The 24,258-nt window shown below is 39.9% G+C and overlaps 1 protein-coding gene across 1 annotated transcript in view; it reads right to left on the bottom strand.

Annotated features, from left to right (window-relative positions):
• Positions 1-24,258, bottom strand: part of DNAH8 (dynein axonemal heavy chain 8) — a 598,059-nt gene that overhangs the window by 32,499 nt on the left and 541,302 nt on the right. The window contains exons 80-85 of the mRNA XM_048843472.2: positions 23,497-23,618; positions 19,835-19,953; positions 15,931-16,133; positions 14,569-14,642; positions 13,065-13,217; positions 12,542-12,697 (exon numbers count right to left, since the gene is read on the bottom strand). Of these exons, the coding sequence (XP_048699429.2) occupies positions 12,542-12,697; positions 13,065-13,217; positions 14,569-14,642; positions 15,931-16,133; positions 19,835-19,953; positions 23,497-23,618 (827 nt within the window). The remainder of the gene's footprint in view (positions 1-12,541; positions 12,698-13,064; positions 13,218-14,568; positions 14,643-15,930; positions 16,134-19,834; positions 19,954-23,496; positions 23,619-24,258) is intronic.

The raw sequence follows: 24,258 nt of genomic DNA, 5'->3' as shown, positions 1-24,258 counted from the left end.
CTGTTCTTCAAGATGTGTCGCACATGCAGAAAAGGACCTGGGGATTACAGTGGACGAGAAGCTGGATATGAGTCAGCAGTGTGCCCTCGTTGCCAAGAAGGCCAATAGTATATTGGGCTGTATTAGTAGGAGCATTGCCAGCAGATAGAGGGAAGTGGTTATTCCCCTCTATTCGGCACTGGTGAGGCCACACCTGGAGTACTGTGTCCAGTTTTGGTCCCCCCACTGCAGAATGGATGTGGACAAATTGGAGAGAGTCCAGTGGAGGGCAACAAAAATTATTAGGGGCCTCGGGCACATGACTTACGAGGTGAGGCTGAGGGAACTGGGGTTATTTAGTCTGCAGAAGAGAAGAGTGAGGAGGGATTTGATAGCAGTCTTCAACTACCTGAAGGGGGTTCAAAGAGGATGGAGCTAGGCTTTTCTCAGTGGTGGCAGATGATAGAACAAGAAGCAATGGTCTCAAGTTGCAGTGGGGGAGGTCATTTGAGCATCCCTTGAACAGGCCTCTTTCATGTCCCTCAACCAATCTGGAACCTCTGCTGGACACCAAGGGTGAAAACTCCTCAAGAATGGAAAGCGATGCCTCCTATCTTGGGACTGAGACACATATCAGCAATCTCTGATTCTGAAAATGAGCCTGAGTCATCTGATGTGTGGGATGGGTGGTATGTGTGGTCATGTTTGGTGCTGAAGACAGCTGTTGAGACTCTAGAGATGACAGTATCAAGGGGAGCACAGTGGGTTTGCCTCTGGATGGCACTGGGCAAGGCGGTGCAGGGATATCCAAAGGTGGCTATGGTACCAGAAGCTGGCCTCTACCTGCATGTAGATATGATATCTTCAATCTTCAATGTTCAATGTTCAATATCTTCATAAATGATCTGGAGGATGGTGTGGATTGCACTAAACTGGGAGGAGTGGTAGATTCGCTGGAGGGGAGGGATAGGATACAGAAGGACCTAGACAAATTGGAGGATTGGGCCAAAAGAAATCTGATGAGGTTCAATAAGGATAAGTGCAGGGTCCTGCACTTAGGACGGAAGAACCCAATGCACAGCTACAGACTAGGGACCGAATGGCTAGGCAGCAGTTCTGCGGAAAAGGACCTAGGGGTGACAGTGGACGAGAAGCTGGATATGAGTCAGCAGTGTGCCCTTGTTGCCAAGAAGGCCAATGGCATTTTGGGATGTATAAGTAGGGGCATAGCGAGCAGATCGAGGGACGTGATCGTTCCCCTCTATTCGACATTGGTGAGGCCTCATCTGGAGTACTGTGTCCAGTTTTGGGCCCCACACTTCAAGAAGGATGTGGATAAATTGGAGAGAGTCCAGCGAAGGGCAACGAAAATGATTAGGGGTCTGGAACACATGACTTATGAGGAGAGGCTGAGGGAGCTGGGATTGTTTAGCCTGCAGAAGAGAAGAATGAGGGGGGATTTGATAGCTGCTTTCAACTACCTGAAAGGGGGCTCCAAAGAGGATGGCTCTAGACTGTTCTCAATGGTAGCAGATGACAGAACGAGGAGTAATGGTCTCAAGCTGCAGTGGGGGAGGTTTAGATTGGATATTAGGAAAAACTTTTTCACTAAGAGGGTGGTGAAACACTGGAATGCGTTACCTAGGGAGGTGGTAGAATCTCCTTCCTTAGAGGTTTTTAATGTCAGGCTTGACAAAGCCCTGGCTGGGATGATTTAACTGGGAATTGGACTAGATGACCTTCTGGGGTCCCTTCCAACCCTTATATTCTATGATTCTATGATTCTATGATGCAGACTGAGTGTTTGTTGGTACCAGGTGAGATGTCTCCTTTACTGCTGGAGATGCTGATACTCTGAGGCACCCATATGCCTCTGGGGTTATTGGTACTGAGAGGTCCCCTGTATGCTGCTGTTGTTGCATTAAAGACGTTGATACTGCAGAATGGGTTGATCTGCTAGCAGCAGTCAGTCTCAATCGAAGAGGCACACATGCTAGAATTGATGATCCTGCCTGAGATCCAGTGGCACCCAGGAATGGCTCTTCTCTGAAGATACTCTACCCTGCTTCCCAGACTGTTTACTGGTTGACAGTACTAGGGACCTTGATATCTTAGAGGATGAGTCCTTCAAAGTACCCTGCTATTTCTTTTTGGTACCAGGGAAAGAGAGTGGCAATGCCTGGAGGGGTACTTCTGTATGAAGCAGAAGTGGACAGTGCCTGCCTCGAGCAGGAAAGCTATGATGGTGGACCCAGGGCAGCCTCCTGGAGAAGGTGACATAGCCTCAGCTCCCTAGCCTTTTTAGGCCAGGGCTTACAGATTTGGCATCTGTCTTGGACATGACCCTCGCCAAGGCACTTTAGACACTGAGAATGAGGTCACTCACCAGCATGGATTTCCTGCAGCCAGTGCAAGGCTAAAGCTAGGAAACCAAGGCATTCCCTGGTACCAGGCATTGGCACCCAGAACAAGTGGGAACTGAATTATGAAAAACAAACCACCAAAATTGAAACTTACACTAAGCTATGAACAAGTCCCAAACTATATACAAGAAGAACAATGTTACCAAAAGGGAGAACAGTAGCAAAAGCAAGCTACCATGTTCTGACCTCCGACCACGGCTGGTAAGAAGGAACTGAGTGGGTTGGGGCGGTTCTGGCCGTTTACACATTGCACAGCAACATGAGGCACCACCTTGACAGGTACTGCTAAGGGAAAAATGTCCAATTCTGGTACACTGGGCATGCAAATACCTGAAGTGGAATGTACATGTGCAATCACTCAAAGAAGAACTTCTGTTTCTTGTAGCTGATCAGGGAAGACAGAGCTGTCAGTAAATGTCTTCATATTTTTTCTCTGATTTTTCAGGGATGGTTTCCAGACATTTTGGGGGAACAGGGAGAGGTAGGCGCTCCTAAAAAGAACTATACATCAGTATCTGCTTCTCACTGAAGCATAATGGAAACTAGTTCCAGGGTGCATTAAATAACACAGACCCCCTGTAGCAGGAGACTTTTCTTTCTTGTTCATGTGTCTGCCTGTAAATTCAAGTGTGGAGTGAAAAGGAGGCCTTAGTATTGATTGCTAGCTACACACGACAAATACATTTTTATCTCACTTTAATCCCATTTACCCAGCAAAGCCAAAGTAGCTATGGGAGAGTCAGCTGAATTCTTTTATGGCTTGCACACACATTCATAACATTGTTGACTAACCATCAGAGGACCCAACCACATCAGCCATACTGTCAGGGACTCATTCACCTGCACATCTACTAATGCGATATATGCCATCATGTGCCAGCAATGCCCCTCTGCCATGTGCATTGGCCAAACCAGACAGTCTCTACGTAAAAGAATAAATGGACACAAATCGGACATCAGGAATGGTAACATACAAAAGCCAGAGGGGGAGAACACTTCAATTTCCCTGGACATTCTATAACAGATTTAAAAGAACAAAAAAACTTCAAAAACAGACTTCAAAAAGAAACTGAAGAACTAATGTTCATTTGCAAATTTAACACCATTAATTTGGGCTTGAATAGGGACTGGGAGTGGCTGGCTCACTACAGAAGCAACTTTCCCTCTCGTGGCATTGACACCTCTCATCAATTATTGGGAGTGGACTACATCCACCCTGATTGAATTGGCCCTGTAACTCCCTTCTCTTCATGTGTCAGTATAATAATGCCTGCATCTGTAATTTTCACTCCATGCATCTGAAGTGGGTTTTTTACCCATGAAAGCTTATGCCCAAATAAATCTATTAGTCTTTAAGGTGCCACCGGACTCCTCATTGTTATTGTTAACTAAGTTACAGCTATGGAATCTCTCTCACTGATGATGTTGTATAACCAAAAAGACAATGGCCTGACATTCAATCCTCGGGGTGAATCTGCTGTTCTGCAGGTTAGAAACACCATCTTTTTATATGTAATCTAAACAACTTTGATATGAAAACTGTTGAAAGACAATGAACATGTCAAAAAAGCTAATGTTGATAAACTTCATACCACCATTATTACAGAGTCACTTTCAAAGTACAACCTTATTTTAAAAGTTCATCATGAGATTAAGTGTTAACTATACATAGGACTAAATTCTAAAATAGCTATATCTGTATAGAATATTAAAATAACATCTAAATGTTCATTCAATTGCAGTTGCACATGCTTTCAATTTTCAACTGACATCACATAATAGCTGTGAAAAAATAAATAATTATCAGTCATTGTATTTACTAGAGTCTATTTATGCTTTCAGTACTACAGTAAAATAGCATTCGAACAGAGAGCAGTATGTCTTCAATGACCAGAAAATAATGACAAAAGAGCTGCCCATCAGGGCCAGCCTTAAGGGTGGGTGACAGGGGCGACTTTCCAGGGAACTGTGGTCGGGGTGTGTGTGCTGTGATCAACCCCCCGACTCCAAACACAGCCAGCCCAAGGCCCCTTTAACTCCCGAGTGCTGGGCCCAGAGCCAGGGAGGGATAGGGCTGGGGGAACCCCAGCCAGAGGCTCCTATTGTGCACTGGGCTATAGCTGCTAGTCCCAGCTGGGCTTGGGGGGGACAGGACTTCCTCTTCCCCTGCACGGGCTGCACCTCGGGGAACCTCCCCTGGCTGCAGGAAGTTCTGCACCCCCCGCCCTGCTTCCTGCCCCCATTGCAGATGCAGGGGGAGGAGTCACTGCCGGGGGAGCTTCCCCCAATCCACCCAACCTCCGTGCACCTGGACTCAAAGAAATGGCGCCAAAATACAAGTTCGCCCAGGGCACCCTTTTCCCTAAGGCCGGCCCTGCTTCCCATTGTAGTCAGTATAAAAGAACTAGTCCTAGGGGATTAGACTGAAAAGGCAATTTGTTAAGATACATCAGACTTTCACCTTCATGTCACTAATAAGAATTTCTCCTTAGATCACTTGTGACCAAAAGAAGTTAGCCTAAGTAACAAACTGGTAGTCTCAGATTAGTTTATAGTGGACAGATATTCACCCAGCAAAAAATTATGGCCTACATTGTCAACAAGAATGCTGATTTTTGTCAATCTCAGATAGGAAATTATGGATTTTGTCACACTCCTAGAGATGGTCCCTCTGAGGTCAGGGCTGAGATACGCTGCAAAGTGATTTGCATTCCCTGAATGAAGGTATAAATTACACCAATTTAAACTAATTCTTGCTTCCCTTGGACTTAGATTCACCTCTAAATGTGACTACAGTGATGTTTAGAATAGAAAATTATGTCATAACCTCAGAGGCAAAGTTCCAGGTTCCAAAACCATCAACTCCCAAAAAGTGTAAATGAATGAGGATGGGGCAGAGAAGAAAATTTCAGCAATGATAGCAAAGAGAGAGGACAATTCCAGGGTTACAAATCACAAGATTTCAGATTAAGAAGAGTATTGGTTTTGAGTAGAGCCTAAACAGAGCCCAGTAAGCAGTTTCTCCTTCTAACAGTTTAGTTTAGAGCTTAAAGGGAAATAAGACATTTCTGTTCTGCTAGCAATTTCTCTCTGAATTCATTACTCATGAACTAATGCACCCCACCTGTGGAATTCAAAGGTGGCCCAATATTGTGCAGGAGGCCCAGGACTACGCTCTGCTCTTCAGCTCAGGCCACCAGAAGAGTTCTTCCATAGCTATAGAAACACTCCAGCAACCAATTATTAGCATTAAAACAACTTGATATAATGTATTAAATTACCCTTATGATAATTTCTCCCTTTAGAGAAAGATTTCAATTTATAGTCATGGTATTTACAAGACTACCACAGTGGGCTGAATTTGAAGAGAGGCTGCTAACAGAAAGAAAATAATCAGCTAAGGAATTTCTAATTCTGTTGCACAGCTTCTCTCCTCATTCATTACTCAGGGGAGGTAGCGAGCAGTGAATCCCAGAAGTAGGGAGGGAAAGTATAAGCAGAATTTAATTATTATAGTAGAATAATATGCAGCAATGGAAGTTTCTCCCATATAAAACAAGAGCTTTATAAACTAAGAGACTATGTGGGAACCAACCCAGTAGCATTTTCCTACCAAAGGATACCATTGCAGAGGAATGGAAACTTACTTTGCAAGTCTTCCTCAGATGAGGCTCATACACTTTTCCCCTAGTGCTTCTAAGGACTTCTGTGAATAGTTTCCCAGATGCCTGGCATGCCAACTGGTGCCAAGTTTTTACATCTTGCCTGCAGCAACCTTGAGGCCCTAAGACCTTGCCATTTTGGAATGAGATGACCAGCGTACAATTGTCATATGTACTCCATATGCTTGAGATATATCTTTAGAGCTCTAGGAATGCCCATTTATGCCACAACCTTCCAAGGGTTAGAAAGAAATGATGGGAGAACTATTTCCTAGGAATTGCAGAAAGAGGAACTTATCTTGAACTGAAAGATTTCTGGAGCTACAAGAATAACCTTTTCCACATGACAAAGGCAGCGTTGATGGTTGTACGGACATAGGAACTAATTCCAAAACTTGCCGTTCAGAAGTCATGGCAACCAGAAAGGCCAGCCATAGGGTTTTCTAATTGGTCAATGTGATTAAATTTAACACATGACACTCATATGGAGGATCCAATTTGCCTGACTACAAAATGTTGCTATGGTTGGTACCCACGTTTCTACAGTGCTTGGTTACAGGATTCCAGCCAAACCTCCTGCAGAAACTCTAGTGTAGCTGAGATTACCAGACCTTTGGGATTATTATAATATTTGTATCACAATCGTATCTAGAGGTCAGGTCCCCATTGTGCTGGGCACAGCACAAAGAGGCATTCTCTGTCCCAAAGACCTTTCTGTTTCCGCTCACACCAGAAATGTAAATTTGACCATATCCGTAAATGAATATCCTGGTTGAGTTCTGTCTGGATACCAAACTGTATCAGAGGTTAGTGGAGAATCCATGCTGTTAACTGTAGGTGTTCCTGGTCTGATGAAGGAGTCCATGCTCCTAGAGGTCTGGTGTTTTCTGCAGATAATATGGCGTCCTTGGCTATCTAGCAAGTACTAAAGGCCTTCTGGGCCAGTGAAGGACTAAGAGTAGAATCACAAACTCTCCTTTTTACTCTCTTCTGTGTCCTTTCGGTGAGTTGTCTTAAAAAGGCTGTAAATTCTTCTGTACCCAGGAAATTATTTCTACTTCCATGAGAAGCTTTGACCCCTGGTTACACCCTGGTTTCAGAAGGGTTATAAACACTCATGCCTCTGCAAGTACCATAATTGCTCACTATGTGGTTTCTTGTATTTTCCACTGATGCAGATAGTACTAGTTACCGTCATAGACAGGATACTGGACTCAGTGGACCATTGGTCCAAACCCAAATGGCCACATTTGCGGATTTTCCTTTCTCCCTCTGCTCCCTTAAGATACACTCTGACAGAGGTATTGAAATGAACTGAAAGGATGTGTACAATGAGATTCTGGAAATTTGTCTACCAGGGAAGCTTTCTTTCACAGTGAGTATGCAAGGTTCTAGATTTCAGAGGGGTAGACTCCTCGTTGTTTTTTCAAGGATCCAGAGTCAAAGTTGGATTTTTTTTAATTTACCTACCTAAAAAGAGGCATTGGATGTTATCCAAGAATGACGCACAATTTTGCATTGCATCAAGTTCATGGTTCTAGGTCCTCAAAAGTAATTTCAGCAGGTGCATTTTGAGAAATCCACTTGGAGCAGATGAAGCTGAAGCATGGCACCAGCAATCCTAGCCACTGGAAATAATTGGCTAGTGATGACCTCTCAGGAAATGATTGATGCAATGAAGGTTTTGATCTTTGCAAATCTTCATCATTATGGTAAAATTACAGCCAGATCCATGTTTGTTTTGGCATCTGGGTGAATAATTCTTCATATTGAACTCAAAAACTCTTGATTTTGAAGAACCAGTGAATCCTTTTCAGCAGCTGTTCATTTATGAAGATGTCTGTTTCTCTGGACAGTGTACTGATTGGCATGTTATCTATGCATGAGTGTAGATCTGTAGCATGAAACCAGTGCTTTGCTGTGATGATCACCAGCCACTTAAGTTTCTTGGTGCAAAGAGTGGATCAGAAGGCAGACTCTTACACAGCGATAGGGTGCTCTTCTACACAAATGTTCTTTGTCTTTATCATGCTGAGGATTTGTTTTGGTTTGGAGGAAAATATACCAGTGTTTCTTTGGAAGCATCTGCTCCAGATTTTTCCCTCTGCCAGGTTAACAGTCCCTTCTTGAATACCCTGGGTGTTGGTAGCAACCAATGGATTGCTGTGCTAGCTTTGACAGTGAGGGCTGAGGCCTCTCTGCAATCATAGCTCGTAATTCTCTAATGTTTCTCCCAATAGCTGCTCACCTGCAAGTGTGAGTAGGACAAAATATACGTTTAAGATGAGTGATGTCTATTCACAGGTGTAACATGGCTTACTTGTAGCCACCAAGTTGGAATCCATTGCTCATCACAAATCACATTAAGGGTTTGACCAGGACAGAACATGAGACATGTCACTACAAGCAAGGATCATACCTCTCTCGACAATGAGGCACTTGTTTGCCACAAAGTAAGTTTTCTTTACTAAATATATGAAACAAAACACTTTCATCTGAAAGGCTAAAGTTGAGGCTTTAAAACTGCTGTGCAGTTTGTCATCAGTCCTATGGTCTATGGCGTCTTTTGGAACGAAGTCCCTTTCTGAAAGTGTGACTATGTCTTTCATTGGTGGAGCTACTGCTGCATGAACCTTACACTCCCAACATTTATAACTTTTGTTTTAGTTTAACATTTGGATTAATCAGGTGCCCTCACTTGGAGTCTATGATGCCCTCAGAGGAAGCATCAACAGGAAATCATGTATCTGATAACGCTTGATGGGGAATTCTTTGCAAGCCATTGACATCCTGTACTGGAAAAGTCCTGTCGGTTTAATTTTTTTTATTCATATGTGTGTGGTATTTCTTCCCCTGGCTGTTTACAGGGGATGAAGTAATATACTATTCATCCTGGCACGAGGACTACACATTCAGAGGAGGGGTACTGGTACACATACCCTGATTGTGGAAGTATCTTCGTAGATATCCCCAGGAGCCTGAAAGGTTGCCTGCCTACTCCCACAGGCTGGTTAGCACACAAATAAGTACAGTAAGAGCAATCTAGTACCACTCAGGGCTTTACTCAGTAAATAAGGATTATTTTGAACATGGAAAGGGATTTCTCACTTACCTCCCTGTAATCCCACGATGATGCTCCTTCATGGGGAGTGAAATCATCATGTGCCTCTGTTTTGGTCACAGACTGCGTGAAGTGCTCCTAAGGCTTTAATGTGGAGCCAGCCTATGATATACAGGAGGAGTGGAGACAGAGACCCTTTCTCATCTTTCAGAGTTTGAGCCCCTTTCCCTGGCAGAGGGTTTATGGCTGATGATCAGAAGGCACAACTCTCATTCTGCTGCTGCCTCAAATCTGAGTTCTCTCCCTAGCAGAGTGAGGGTCCTCAAATTGAAAGCCAGACAGGCCAAATTTCCAGTAACCTGCAGCCTGAAGCAGACTTGCACAGGAGGAACGGGCTTCTTTGCATGCCCATACATATTGTGGGGGCTGGGGGTGGGGCAGGAACTATGACACACAGCACTGAGAGAGAGATTCTGGAGAATAGACCCAGCTAATACTGCCTCAGGGAATGGAGGCAGTAAAGGAGAAGGGATCAAACCCCTGAATTTCACTGCCTTGCGATGGACACACTTGCTTTAGCCTTTTCGGGCATCTCTGGGATTTGCAGGCCTTTACCCTTCAGTATCATGAAAATCCCCTGATTCATACTGGGAGGAAGGGGAGAAGTGTAGGATCCTTGCTTCTTTCCCCAGGGACCTGAGGACCCACGCCAGTATCTGTGATGATGAGGATGGAGTCTCTGGATCCTTTTAGGATCTGCCTGTCCCTCCAACCCAAGTCTGTTGTGGGATTTAGCTTCCTCCTCATCCTTTAGACTCCATCCCAAAAGCTCAGAAGCTGCTGATAGGGCTTTTCTGTATTGGAGTGAGGGTTTTTCCTCAGGGCAGGGTGAGGACTTGACATGCTGGTCAGAATGTGAACCCCCATGCCCCGGCAGGGCAAAGGTCAGCTCACAGGCAACAGTCAGGATATAATTCACCCTCTGTAGAGCCTGTAATTGCTGCCTCACTTACGGAACACTGCTTTAAATCAGGTGTTTGCAGGACAGTTCTGCCATGCCTGAGTGGGGGCAGGGGATTCTACCTGGGAGATGTTGCAGTGGCAGATCCAGGTGGTTGAAAGCACCAAGCTGCTATTTACCTGATCCAGGGGAGGAAGAGGAGGAAGATTATAAACCACAACTGCACAAAAACGAATACAAGTAATGATTTAAAAACAAAATGGTTGGGAAAAACTGAATCACCCACTTGTTCTACCACTGGAGGTAGAAAGTCTGGTGGCCTGATCTGAAAGGTGGAGCTTCATCTTGGTGCCTCTCGCAGCAGCACTGGACTGCTTTTGAATTCCACAGGTTAGGGGCATTAGCCTAAGAGTAATGAATGAGGAGAGAAGCGATGCAACAGAAAAAGAGAGGCTTAAAACTGGAGGACTAAGATACTTGCTCTATGCTTCCATGTGAAAGAGCAAAATATTGAGGAGAAAGAACATTGAAAGGTTGATCCTTATTTGCAATGTCTGACAGTTCTTTTTGCCTACTTGCTTCCTAATAGGTGGAGATATACTGTCTGTCAGGATACCTTCTGTTTTAAGATGCAGAAGAGGAAACGTGCACCAGAAAAGTCAAAACACCAAACTGAACTTGTGGGGGTGGGGGTTTGACAATCTATTTAAAAATATAGCTGCATTTTTCAGCATAACTAGTTACGTAATTAAGCAGTCAAGTTTAAGTTATGCTTTTGTTTACTGAGTTATGATTTATTTAAAACGACTAATGCTTTTTCTGAATGTCTTAGAAATCACATAATTTGGTGATAGACTTTCATTTGAAATAATCCTATTTATTGAAAAAACTGACAGGCAAGAAGAAGTCATTTGCTTTTATCCTGATATTGTATATATGTGACTTTCAGAGGTTTCACTTTTGAAAACTTATTTTTAATATTAACAATTAAAGGAGTTTTGTGGAGAAAATGTTCACATTTTAATCTAATTAACATTTGTGTTGAAGCTCACAAAAAGGGTTTCCATAGTTTTTTACAATTCTACTTTCAGTAAATCTAGAATGAGTCCATTGACTAGAGTCACTCCAGATTTATGCAGAGTAACTTAGAGCAGAATTTGCCCTGTGTTTTAGGTTGCAAGGACAGGTATTTGAATTAAGGACTGAAAGAACAGTTAGATACCACTGAAACTGTGAAATACGCAAATAACCTCAATGAACAATTGGGGTTGCAAACAATTTTCCTTCTATTCTTCTTAAGTCAGATATTATTTACTATGAGGAAATAAGGCAGTATTAACCCATAATAGTTTAAGAATGAGTATACTGGTTCTTTGTAAATTTTCCTGAATTACTGAGTACAGTATACTTATCTATGGAACCGTTGTAGGATCAGGGGATAGTGAGTTTAAACACAGACCAGTGCCTATATAAATATGGTGACTGACACTCTTTAAATACCTCATCTGGATGGATGAATAGCTACAGTATTACCAAAAAGTTCCCGCTCCACTGGCTGAATAGGCCTGGGATACTCCAGCACTACAGGTACAGTATCTCCATGAGGCAGCATGCAGCATAGCTTGCTCACTCAGCGTTCCTATGAGCTGGAAGAGGAGTGAGGAGCAAATACGTGCATAAACCTGCCTCCCTGGGTGGGACCTTTAAAAACTGCGTCCATGTGCCACAGCAAGAATATCAGCAGCTTAGCTGTGTTCTACACTACAAATTTATATTGGTATAACTATGTCGTTCAGGGGTGTGGAAAATCCACACCCCAAAGGATGCAGTTATACCAACAGAACTCCCAGTGTAGACAGCACTATGTCCACGGGAGGGCTTCTCCCTTCAACAAAGCTACCGCCTATCAGGGTGGTGGAGTACCTACACCAATGGGAGGGAGGCACAGTCTTCACTAAACGGTAGAGAGGTGCAGCTGCACCAGAGCAGCTCCACCGCTGCAGCACTGTAAGTGTAGATGAGCCTTCAAAAGAGACCTTAAGGTTTAATTCATGTTTATAAAGTTCTTTGAGATCTGTGGATAAAAGGATCTATACTCAGAAAGTGAAAAACGTTAGAATATAAATCTCACAACTGCTATATCTTTAAATTACACAACATGGGCCGAGTCCTGCTCACACTGAAGTCAATGGAGGAAAATGTCTATTGACATTAATAAAAGCAAACAAGGTTTTAAATTCTCAGAATATAAAATATGCCTGCATCTTAAAAGAGACTAAATCAGTAAGGTACATCTGAAAAGGAGTCCCCAGTCCTGCAAAATGGATGCACATGGAACATGAAATAAGAGACTTTCATATTACAATAAAGATACAAATATCTACTTTTTATCAGGAACCCCAGTGAAAAAGACTCCACTTAACATGAAGTTGAATGCAAAACCTATATGAAATACCTGGACAGTGGAATGTAGGAAAGCTACAGTGTAAAGCAGAGGTTTCCACATAGGCATATTGCTGACATCTAGCAGGTCTTGATTAATTCCTGAAAACGTTCTTTTCAAACCTGCACGTACACCCTGGGGAGGTTCATTTGTGAACTTTATAGAAATCTGTCATGTAAAAATGGTGAAACAATTAGATTTACTTTCTTAAAATAAAACAAGGGTCTATCTAAAATGTTGCAACTTGTAAAGTTATGAGTCATAGAATCAAGACATGTGTAGCTGAGTTCAGCTGATCAGAAACTACACAAAATGAATGTATATTGGAACCAGTAATTTAAAGTCCTAGGATGTACAGTATTTTCAAAATGTTAACATGTGACTTTTGAGAATGCTTCAGATTTTGCAACATAACTTCCATTCCAGTGCCATATTTTTAGCTTCGAATTTTGTTTGACTAATTATTTCATTTTCATATACCTAATTTAGATAAATTCACTTAATGATATTAGGTCTAACTAAGTACTGAACAAACCTGTAGCAGTGTAATTGGGAACTTGTCATGTGGCTCAGTGGTTATCCAAACTCGAAAGGTCTCATCAGGAATCTCAGCAGTAATAACTGTTTCCAGTAGTTCATCCATGAAATCCAGGCCTAGGTGACAGTTCTGAAGTAACACCCAGCCCCCCTGTATAAAAATAATTTATGAAATAATTTGTAGTCAGTAAACCATCTTGTGATTTTTAAAAAAAGAAAAAACCACCATGTTTACGTTAGAATCAGATTTGGTCACATACATCTAATTACTCTGAGTTTGTGGAGGTTTGGTATGTTTTTTGGCAACACAGTATTATTCCATTTGGATATTGACATAGATGTAACAGCTAGCAAAAATAAATTTGAAGTTATTTTCATATGCTATAGTTCAGACAGAAAACAAAATAACTGGACACAATGTAAAAGTAAAGTAGCAGTGCCATCAAGTGGCAAAAGTAAATAACAGAAAGCCAAACCCGGCATTCCTTAACCCAGAGAAACTTCTATTGACTCAACTGCATTATCAGTTCAAAAAGTCTCCAAAGAGTGAAAATATTCCAGTTGAAACCCAACATACACATCTTTTCTTTTTAATTATCTGTAAGTTAAAGAGTCTAATGTTACTGTAGAGAGGATGAGGGAAGATTAAACATTTTCACTGATAACCAAAATTAATCTCCAATAAGAACATTTGGATGAAATTCAGCCTTGTGCAGAAGGTTGCCCAAATCCTATGGATCCCTTAAGTACCACAAAAGCTGTATTTCAAGGGTTGGCAACCTACACAGGAATGAATTTCTTCTATTTGTGAATTAAAATAATCAGTCTTTTCAGCCTCAACTGTGTTATTTGTTAAGAAGAAAAAGAAGCCTAATACAAATATCTGAGATTATTAAATTAATTCCAGTGACCTACATGGGTTTTATTGTAATTTATAATGTTACAGTTGCTATTTTGTGTTAGTTCATTTACATACAAATGAACATTTGATGAATAAATTTAATTAAAATATTTATCACCATTTCATATATTTTGGCCAACTGAAATACAGTGAAAATAATTAAATATATTTCTTTTCTTTTAAGAAGTCTCTACTAGTTTGGGAGGAAGATGCTTAATTAAACTCTGTCACTCTTCTAAATTATTATTATTATTTGTATTACTGTAGCATCTAGTACCCCAAGTCATGGACCAGGACTTCACTGTGCTAGGCACTATACAAACACACACACAAAAGATGGTCCCTTCCCTAGATAAAACCGGTTTGATTTTCAGAAGTTTTCTATTGCTGATTTTCTGTATCTAGTGCTGCACTGCATTTTCAGCATTGGATATAAATACACTAAACTGATGTGGGACTTTTAAATATTTCTGACCGTGAGAGGAGCATGTAAAACCCAGAGTCAATTTTACACAGAAACTGTAGGATACAAGGGTACGGGTATAAAGGGCATGAAAAAGCAACACAGAACCTTAACTGGCATTTCAGTGTTCTTTCATACCTGCTGCATTGACATCTGAGTTAGCTTGCGTGCATGAACTTCTTGTCCCTGACCCATAGAGATAGTCCTACATTCTACAACAGATGGAACACCATGTTGTTAATTAATGTATATATGTTAGCTTCTTCAGCTAAGAACAAGTGAAATTAAAATTACTAGTTCAAAATGATATTGGGAAAAACTCCTGAAAAATGGAATGGAGCACTATTTTAACATACAAATATATACATTTTATTCCTGTTTATTCAGTTTGTATGCCTTCAATATTTAATTATTTCTCAATATGAGCGTAATTTTTTATAAATATTAAAAGTCTAATGAAGCACTTGAAACTGTATATTTAACAGACATACTATGTATTTATAATGGAATAAATATGGCTCATATTACTGTTGTCAATGGGAATTTGAACACAATAGTTTCTCCTAATTACATGCAAAGCAAGATTTTCAAGAAGTTTAGATGTGCAACTAGCAACCAGATTTGCAGGCAAAATTACAACTGTCCACACAAATCAAGTAACTGCACATTCTAATGTGACTAATTAGCATAAATGTATTTAACCACTTGTCCATGCAACTACTCAATTTGTATGTACAATATCACACATATTGTAGACACAATATATACACAAAAGTCTAGAATTTTTTTTAAAGTACCTTTTTGTTACAGAAATAATTTCATGAAAATAAAAAAAATGGCAGATTATCTTGCTATCTGCAGCAAGAAATATTTAGAATTGTACAATCAAGAGACAGCACTCTCAGCTGTGCAAAACTCAAGGGCTTGTCTACATGCAATGTTACTGCGCAGCAAGCCAAGGTGTGAATCTACAGAGCACTAGCTTGCCACACAGTAATGCCCTGTGTAGAAACTGCTATTGCGCACTAAAAGTTCTGTATAGCATGCTTGGATATATTGCTGTTTGAAATGATAGGACATCAAAGTGCACTACAGAACTTCTAGTGCACTACAGCCGTGTCCACACAGGATGTTACTGCATTGCAAGCTAATGCAATGTACATTCACACCCTGGTTTGCTGCGCAGTAACATCCTGTGTAGACAAGCCATAAGACAGAGTAGGTATCTATCATAAATACTTACAATTATAGAATGAATAATGTCATGGATTGGAAGGAAGATAACTAATAAGCAATGTAAACATTGAGAACATATTACTGAAGAATGATCTTCAGCACTGCAGTATTTATTTAAACTATTGATTACTTTCTTTCTCCATCTCTAGGAGAAAGTTCAGGGACAACTAATGGTAAGGCAGGTTTAACAAAGCAGTTTTCTAGAATAAAATCCCCGAAGTTATATTTCCTTTTTATGATGAGAATGAATAACTATGTTCATACCCAGTTTAAGTTTCCTTGCCAAGGCATCAATCTGAATAGTTGGGTCAGACCCCATAGACAAGAAACAGATAAGGGGTGTTCGTGTATCACTTTCTTCCCAAGTCTTCTCTAAATTTAAAATGACTGGTTCTGTATATTTCTCTTCCAGCGAATCAGCAATATACTTTCTGGCTTGGGAAAGGGTGCGATCTGGGCACCAAGACCTGGGAATACACATATGTAGTGAGCTACAAATTCAGTATCTCTTTCCTTTATTTTATTTCATTTCAAGGTTATGGAGGGAAATTTGAGACTGTGAGATTATATAGGAGACAAAACATGTTAAGGAAACATTGACAGTAAAATAACTTAAAATATTCTATTCCAAAATACTTTGAACTAGTTCTTTTTAATAGACCTTAAAAATGGCTAAGTTTTCAAACTCAGCGACAGAGGAGTCATTTGTAAAAAAAATTTTTTTAACACCCCCCCCCAATTAAACTTGCATTTAAAAGTTCCTCAATGTCGAAGTGGAACAAGAAATGTGATATACTAGAGAGCACTGCTCCATTCATAGTAAACAGACTAGATATACTGAAGCCATATTACTACACGCTATATCAGTTGGATTGGTTCAGTTGTGAAACTAAAGCTGTGTCAAGAACTCGCTAATAATGAGAAACGCAACTTTAATTGTGTAGAGACTCATACTACATAATATATAATACTACTGAATGTATACGTTTTTATACAGGGCACAGCTGGCAGTGCTGCTTACACTTACAGTTGTCCACTTTCCATTCTAAGACCCTGTTTTCAGTTGCTCATAACTTTGCACGCTTTAACTGTATGGACTGAAATTTTCCATTCTGGGTAACTGTCTCAGGCTGATTTTTTTTTTTTTTGAAAGTTTCAGCAAAAGCAGTTCAGCCATGTCCAAGAACACAATTAGGGGAAAATAAGTTGTTTTGCTCATATTAAAACAAATCTTAAAACTGTTTAACTGAGAAACTGAAGTGCCTGCATGCTTTGACATTTAGTAGAGCAGCTTCTATTTGTGTCAGAGGGGTGCTTTTTACTGTTCTCACAAAAAAAGCATCCTAATCTGGCCAAGTTACAGTAGATCTCAGAGTTATGAACACCAGAGTTACAAATTGACCGGTGAACCACACACCTCATTTGAAACCAGAAATATGGAGTCAGGCAGCAGCAGAGACGAAAAACAAAAAAAGCAAATACAGTGCAGTACTGTGTTAAACGTAAACTACTAAAAAAATAAAGGGAATGTTCAAAAAAAGATTTGACAAGGTAAGGAAACATTCTGTGCTTTTTTCATTTAAATTAAGATGATTAAAAGCAGCAATTTTCTTCTGCATAGTAAAGTTTCAAAGCTGTATTAAGTCAATGTTCAGTTGTAAACTTTTGAAAGAACAACCATAATGTTTTGTTCAGAGTTACGAACACTTCAGAGTTACGAACAACCTCCATTCCCGATGTGTTCATAACTCTGAGGTTCTACTGTATAAGCCTCTGAAAAAAGTTTGCATATGCTCAATAGGGATTTGTTAGAGTTTGTTGCCTAAGCAACTTTAATTTGGCCCCTTGTGCACATGCATTATGATACAATCTTCAATTAGATTGTCACATACTATTTTTCCATAGCACCCCTGCCTCCTTCACTGCACAGGATGGACCGTCTCCGGGGGTGAATAGAGGTTGTGTAATTAATGCTGTTGTTTATAAGATACCTGCCCCAGCTGCTGCAAAAGTTGGAAGGCATGTATTGAATGAGGCAGTGGATTGTATGTAGAGAAAGGCTGGATTCATTGTTAAAGCACCTGAATACTGCCCCAGAGAAATGGATACTATCCCTCCCTTAGCCACAGAGCTCCGATGTACTACAAGACAAGTCACTTAATCCAAACTTTTCACAGGTGGTCAGTAAATGTTAGTTCATTTTCTGGGTGCCCAACTTGAGCACAAGTGCTGAACACTCCCAGCTATAACTGATGCCAATGGGAATATGGTGCTTTGAACAAATAAAATAGTACATAAAACTTAACAGAGTTGCTCACTTTCAGAGTAACAGCCGTGTTAGTCTGTAGTCGCAAAAAGAAAAGGAGTATGCATCCGATAAAGTGAGCTGTAGCTCATGAAAGATTATGCTCAAATAAATTGGTCAGTCTCTCAGGTGCCACAAGTACTCCTTTTCTTTTTTCAGAGTTGCTCACTGAATCCTTCTTTTATTACCACTGTACCTTTCATTTTTTGAGTTGAGCTGCAATCTTTCTTTCTTAATAGGATAGATACAAATTAATTATTTTAGAAAAAACAGATTTAAAAAAATTAAATATTTTTTTTAATTTAAATTAAATATGGTTTTATTTTTAAAAACTAAACCTACTTAAAATTAAATATGAAACTGACAAACTATATTAAGGCCTAAGCTTATTCTAATATATTAAAATAATTTAAATTAAATTAAGAATAATATTAAACAGTACATATTTGCTGCCCAGTTTTAAAGCACCTGGAACCAGTTTGCTGAAGTGCTAAACCCAGCTTTTGTCAATAATAGCCTCTTCTGCAGGTGCAGAGAGTATTTTTTTCATTCAGTTTATTCAGCTAATTCCGTTCAATAATTAGTTCATTCAAAGTTACAAAACCAATTTGGAGTTGAAAAAACTCAGGAAAGCTTATTTTCCTCTTTCAATCTATTAATCACACTAGATGTGAGAGGTTGAGATCTACTGTCCTTCTAAAATCTTGAAGGACATGATGATCAGAAACAATCAGTTCAATTAATTAACTACCAATAATTCTTCCTTTGTTTAATAAATCAATTAATTTTAAATGTAAAACATGTTTTGATAAATGTTTAGATAAAGTTTTTTCTTGTGTATCCAGCACTTTTAAGGTAGTTTTATAAACTAAAAACAATTAAAATGCTGTTTTTGTGCATTTTAATTGAATTTAAATTTCCATCCAAATAGCTCTTGACACAATACACATAAAATTATTTTGTAAATACGAAGTACATCATTCACCATTAAACATTCACCATAAACGTTAAGATCCTAATTGCTTAAATAGATGTCTATACATAAATTGTATCCCCTTGGTTACCAAAGGACTAAAATTTAATGTAAAGGCTGTGTTTATTTGAATATCACACGTTCTAATACTTACCAACTAATGAGATCAACCTTTCTTTAGAAAAATAACTAAAAAGTACAAATACAAAACACTATTAAAATCGATTATTTATATCAAGATTTCCTGCTTTCTAATTTAAATCATGATTAAAATTGGTGATTTTTATTTAAAGCAATCCACCCTATTTTTTAGGTTTATGTATTGTATCGGCAGTTTTAATTAATCAGTGTAGTCAGATAATGGTATTTTTAATAACCCCATCTCTTTTTAAAATCAAAAAACCCTTCATTTTTGAAAATTAGTTATTTTGAAAACAAAAAATAAAAATAAAAATTATGATAATTTCCACAAAAATAAAAAAAATTCATTTTGAAAATATATACAATGAAAATTATTTTAACATTTTCAATAATTTTTAACTCTAGAGCTGTTCCATAAGCTGTATTCTCCAGCTCTAGAGTTCTCTTCCTATTGCTGTTTAGCATGGTGATCCTTCCTTAATATTGAAGGTAAAGTTGAAGAAAGGTATTTTCTGGAAAACTATTAACTATATACTAGTAGATGATTCCAAACAAAGAGTTTCCTTTTTCAGTGAGTGGCTGTAAAGTCAGTGAATCTTAATAGTTAAATATTACTGCATACCATATATAGAAACATTATACAGTGCATATTCTATTAACTACAGCACAATGATACACTTCGATATTTTCTGCAATAAGAAACTTATCTCAGTAATGAGCAGTGCTCCAAAATCTATGATGATTCTCACCTGATAAGCAAAAGTTTGCGACAGGTATCTAGTGAGTCATTGTATCCATCAGGAATAACTTCTTCTTCAGGAGCATCTTTATCAAACCAACTTTTCCACCCCTTCTCATTACGGGATATCTAAATTTATTACATGAGTAAACACATAAATAAACTTTGCCAATAAGAAAACGTACACAGTAATTTTAGAAAGTTATGTTTTAATAATATCCTTCATATTATTATGCTAAGTAGAATATATGTCACATATATGTCTGTAGCACTTCTGGAGATATATGTATTGTGATATTAAGATGTTGGTGACAGATCTGTTTGAGCATACCCTGGCTGACCATCCACCAAACTGCTGTGAGGGGAATACAAGCCTCTGGGTCCCTGGATCACTAGATATTTTAAACCTACAAGGCATGAATGGAATCCAGCCACTACCCCTATCTTGGGGACCCTAGACACATTCTTGGGGCACAGACCCTTTATCCATCACCCAAAGGTGAGAACTGGAATCTGCTGTTCAGCTGCCAAGCCCCTGGACGCAATGGTGACCCTTCGGACTCTCCCATATTTTAAAGACACCCTCTCACAGAACTCCATCTCAAGGTGTGAATTTTCTTGTTTACTGTTTAACTCTCTCACGAGACTTTTGTAGTAACTGTGAAGCGGATAACACATACATATTTTGCACAGGATTTTAACATAATTTCTCTTTTGAACACAAGAGAATACAGAACATTTAGAAAACAATGAATATCTTAACTGCAGTGCCCCTTGGGAGAGCATCTTGGCTTAGGAAGGAAGGCAAAGTCCCTGCCATATGTAGGCCCTTACATGCTGCAGTGCTTCTCTCTCCTCTTGAGTTAGAGACAAAAGGGCCAAAACCTCTAATGCTCCCTGTTCTTGTGTATTTCCCTAGTTTATGTGCCTCTTTCTAACACCTGGCTTCTTTTATTCTGTCTTTTGGTAACTTTCTACTGCTCTCCTCTTCCCCTCTCCCTTCAGACAAGGAGGAAGTATCTTTTCCATTTGGATGCAGTTACTCTTTCAAATAACTACTGTGGTCAAAGCACAATTATTTAAAGTTAAATACTTTCCTATCATTCTCAGTGTGAGGAAGACATGCTTTTCAGGCGGGTAAGGCATAGTGGATACACATACAGAGAGAGAGAGACAGTCATGATCAGCAGTTTTGATAGTAACTCATGATAACTTCATAATGGCAACCAGAATTCATAAATTGTATAGACAGATTCCCAAATCGTATACTGTAATATTAATGGATTGCAGGGCTAGGAAGGATCACTGTGATAATCTAATATTAAGATATTACAATAAAATATTGTGATATTAAGATATAGTCTTCAAATAATTTGTTTTAGAATAGATTACTACCCAAACAGAGAATTATATTCTATGTAGGAAGCTAGGAAGTTCATCTGTTCAGCAGGCTGATTCTACGCTACAAGCATGGAGGAAGAAGAGTATTATAATTGATATGTCTCTCTTAATAATAAAATACTAAGAGATAATAGCTAAAATCACATGTGCCACTATGGGCCAAATGGTCAAAGATGCCCAAGTCAAAAATAACAGCTGATGCTAACCTACAGCCAGCATATTATGCAGCTTTTGAAATGCCAACTGAGAATAAGTCTGACCAGTGAGTGATCAAACCTCTCCTAAAATATCTGTCAAGAGATGTAAAGGCTAGAGTAAGACCACGATGATGGTCGCTATATAAAAACCTAAAAAACAGAGACAGAATTGGGATCTGAATGGAGTGACTAAATGTACGTCTATACTGCACGCTTCTTTTGGCAGTGTGTTGTGTACATTTGGACATAGCAGTGTAACCAGTGAGGCACAACTTAGGCAAGTAGAGTAAAGCATGCCTGAAGGGTGTGGGAATGTACACAAGTACATACCCTACAGGGCTCTCTACTCAGCTATGTACTTGCGTACATTCCCACAGCCTTCAGGCGTGTCTTTACTCTAATCATCTAAGCCATGCCTCCCTGTCTACACTGCTATTTTTAGTAGTGTCCTGCTCCTTCCTTCCTGCTGGAGTCTTTCCCGGTAAAAGGAAAAGTTTCTGGCAGCAAGGAAAGACTCTGGCAGGCGGGGAGACAGCAGGGAAAAGCTTGGGCAGCTCCCCACTGCTGGAGCCTTCCTCCACTGCAGGAAAAGACTCAAGCAGCAAGAGGCAGTGGGGAAAAGCTCCACCAGCTGCCCACTGCGAGAGCCCTGTTCCACCACAGGGAAAGACAGCAGTAGAGGGGAATGGGTCTGGTGAGGGTGGGGGGAAATCCCCACTGCATCCCTGCTCCCAGAGACTTTTCTCAATGTAGTGAAAGGCTCCAGCAGCAGGGGTCTGATGAAGTCTTTCACGGACACGTGCACACAGCTTGCTTTTCACTGCATCATGTAACTACGTGTACACTACATACCACTGACACTGGTGTGTAGTGTAGACATAGCCTGAGAGGTGAAGTCTTCTACAGCAAAGCTTCTAAGATCAATGCAAGGAAAACAAGAGGCATGCTGAGACTTGTATATATACTGTATATGAAGAAAGGTCTGGCTGGCTCACTAGGCATTGGACAGTCTCAAACTTCAGAAGTACTGTATCTCCATGAGGCAGGGGGAGCACAGCTTGCTCACTCACAACTCATACAGACTAAAGGAGGAGTGAGGAGCAAATGTGCATAACTCTTGTCCTTATGGGGGCCCCTCCCAATCTGGCATTGCCTGGAACCAGAAGTTTAACAACAGCTCAGAAATAGCTCTGTGTGTATGTAACTGCCATGTAAGCCAGAGAAATGCAGATCTTATAACCAAATAATTGAACTCTGAATTAATCTCTCTCTGTTTGTAATACTAAATATTACATGGTTGTTTCTCAGTCACATCTAGAAGTAGTAGTAGTGGGGAAAAGAATAGGGTCCCTGCTTCCCCTAATTTTGAACTATAGGGCTGGACATCCCCACTAATGGTACCAGACACCATCCTGCCTCAGCATGACATCCTGGGCATGAAGCAAGCCTTCCAGGCACAGCAGGTACTTTCCCAGAAACAGATGGGAGCAGTAGCAGCAGGACAGGGAAAGGTCCCCATCTCCACCTCAGATCTTCACAGCCCAAAGACATCAGCAAAGGTAGCAGACTGTTTTCTAAAATTTGAATTCTCCACAACGTTTCCTGTTTGCCCCAACCACCTTCCACATCTCCCTTATAATCCCTTCACTGCTAGATTCATACTTCTTGCCTTCATGCGCCTCTGCCTTCCTCCTCCTCCTCTCCTTCTTTCCTCCGACATTCATCCCTTATATCCCTCCTTCCATTACTTCCTTTACCCCCAATCCCTTCTCACTCCAACTTTACACCCCATATAAAAAAATATTAAAAATAAATAAAAATAAATGAATATTTTTGAAAAGGGAAAGACACAGAATCAATGTGCCCATCACGATTCATATCACTTTGCTTCTATGTTGTGCCCCCTTTCCCCAGCCTTCTTCTATTTTTGTCTTTTTAGAAGATAAGTTCTTCAGGGTAGTGATCATGTCTTAGGGGTCTATACAACATCTAGGATAATGGGACCCCAATCCTGACTGGGACCTTTGGGTATTAATACAATAAAGATAAATAATTGTAACACCACCACCACCACCTGATTCATAATTTCTGCAAATTGTGGAAGTTTGCTCAGTTCCACCAGATTCAGCCATGTCATGTCAAGAATCCACCGGAATGGTTTGGGAGGGCAAGCTTTCAGATCCAGCGCTGCACCTCCTGGAACAGAATATTGTTGTGATGAAATACACATGAATCATGCTTGATATTTCTGTTCTATTGTGCTGAAATATGCTTTGGAACTCAGAGAATTATTATTGCAGTGCAGGAGGAAAAAAGGGATGGAGAGTTTTTCTGCTCACATCTCTCCTGCTTCTTTTTAGATTGGAAGAGGAGGATATCGTCTAAGATTTCTAAATGTTTTAATGTGAGCAGCTATGTTCACTCCTCCAAGATGTTCACTTGCAGATTAAATTTCTATATCTCACTTTCTGAATGCAGGGATCCCTTTAATATATTCACCAGTTCAGTTTGAAAGTATATGTTGGTAACATAGTATGAAATTATTTATTTTGGAAGCTCATGCCCTTAAATCTGAGAACCTCCTGCTAAGTCCTAAAGAAAGTATGTATTGTTACTGATGAGCAATCAAAAATGTTATCCCTGTTCAACCTCTTGAACAAGAATATATAGTGGTTGCACTTAAGAAGTTATCTCTGTTTTGAGATATCACCTATGTTAAGAAAGGGAACTGCTCTTTGAAACAAGTAGTATCTTTCAAATTAAAGAAATTTTTCAAGAGTGACTATTATATACTCACTACAATATAATGTAGCTATTACCACAACCAGAGCAGAAC

Source organism: Caretta caretta, chromosome 3 (assembly GCF_965140235.1).
Source record: "Caretta caretta isolate rCarCar2 chromosome 3, rCarCar1.hap1, whole genome shotgun sequence".
Taxonomy (NCBI): Eukaryota; Metazoa; Chordata; order Testudines; family Cheloniidae; genus Caretta; species Caretta caretta.
This window is presented reverse-complemented; position numbering and strand designations above follow the sequence as displayed.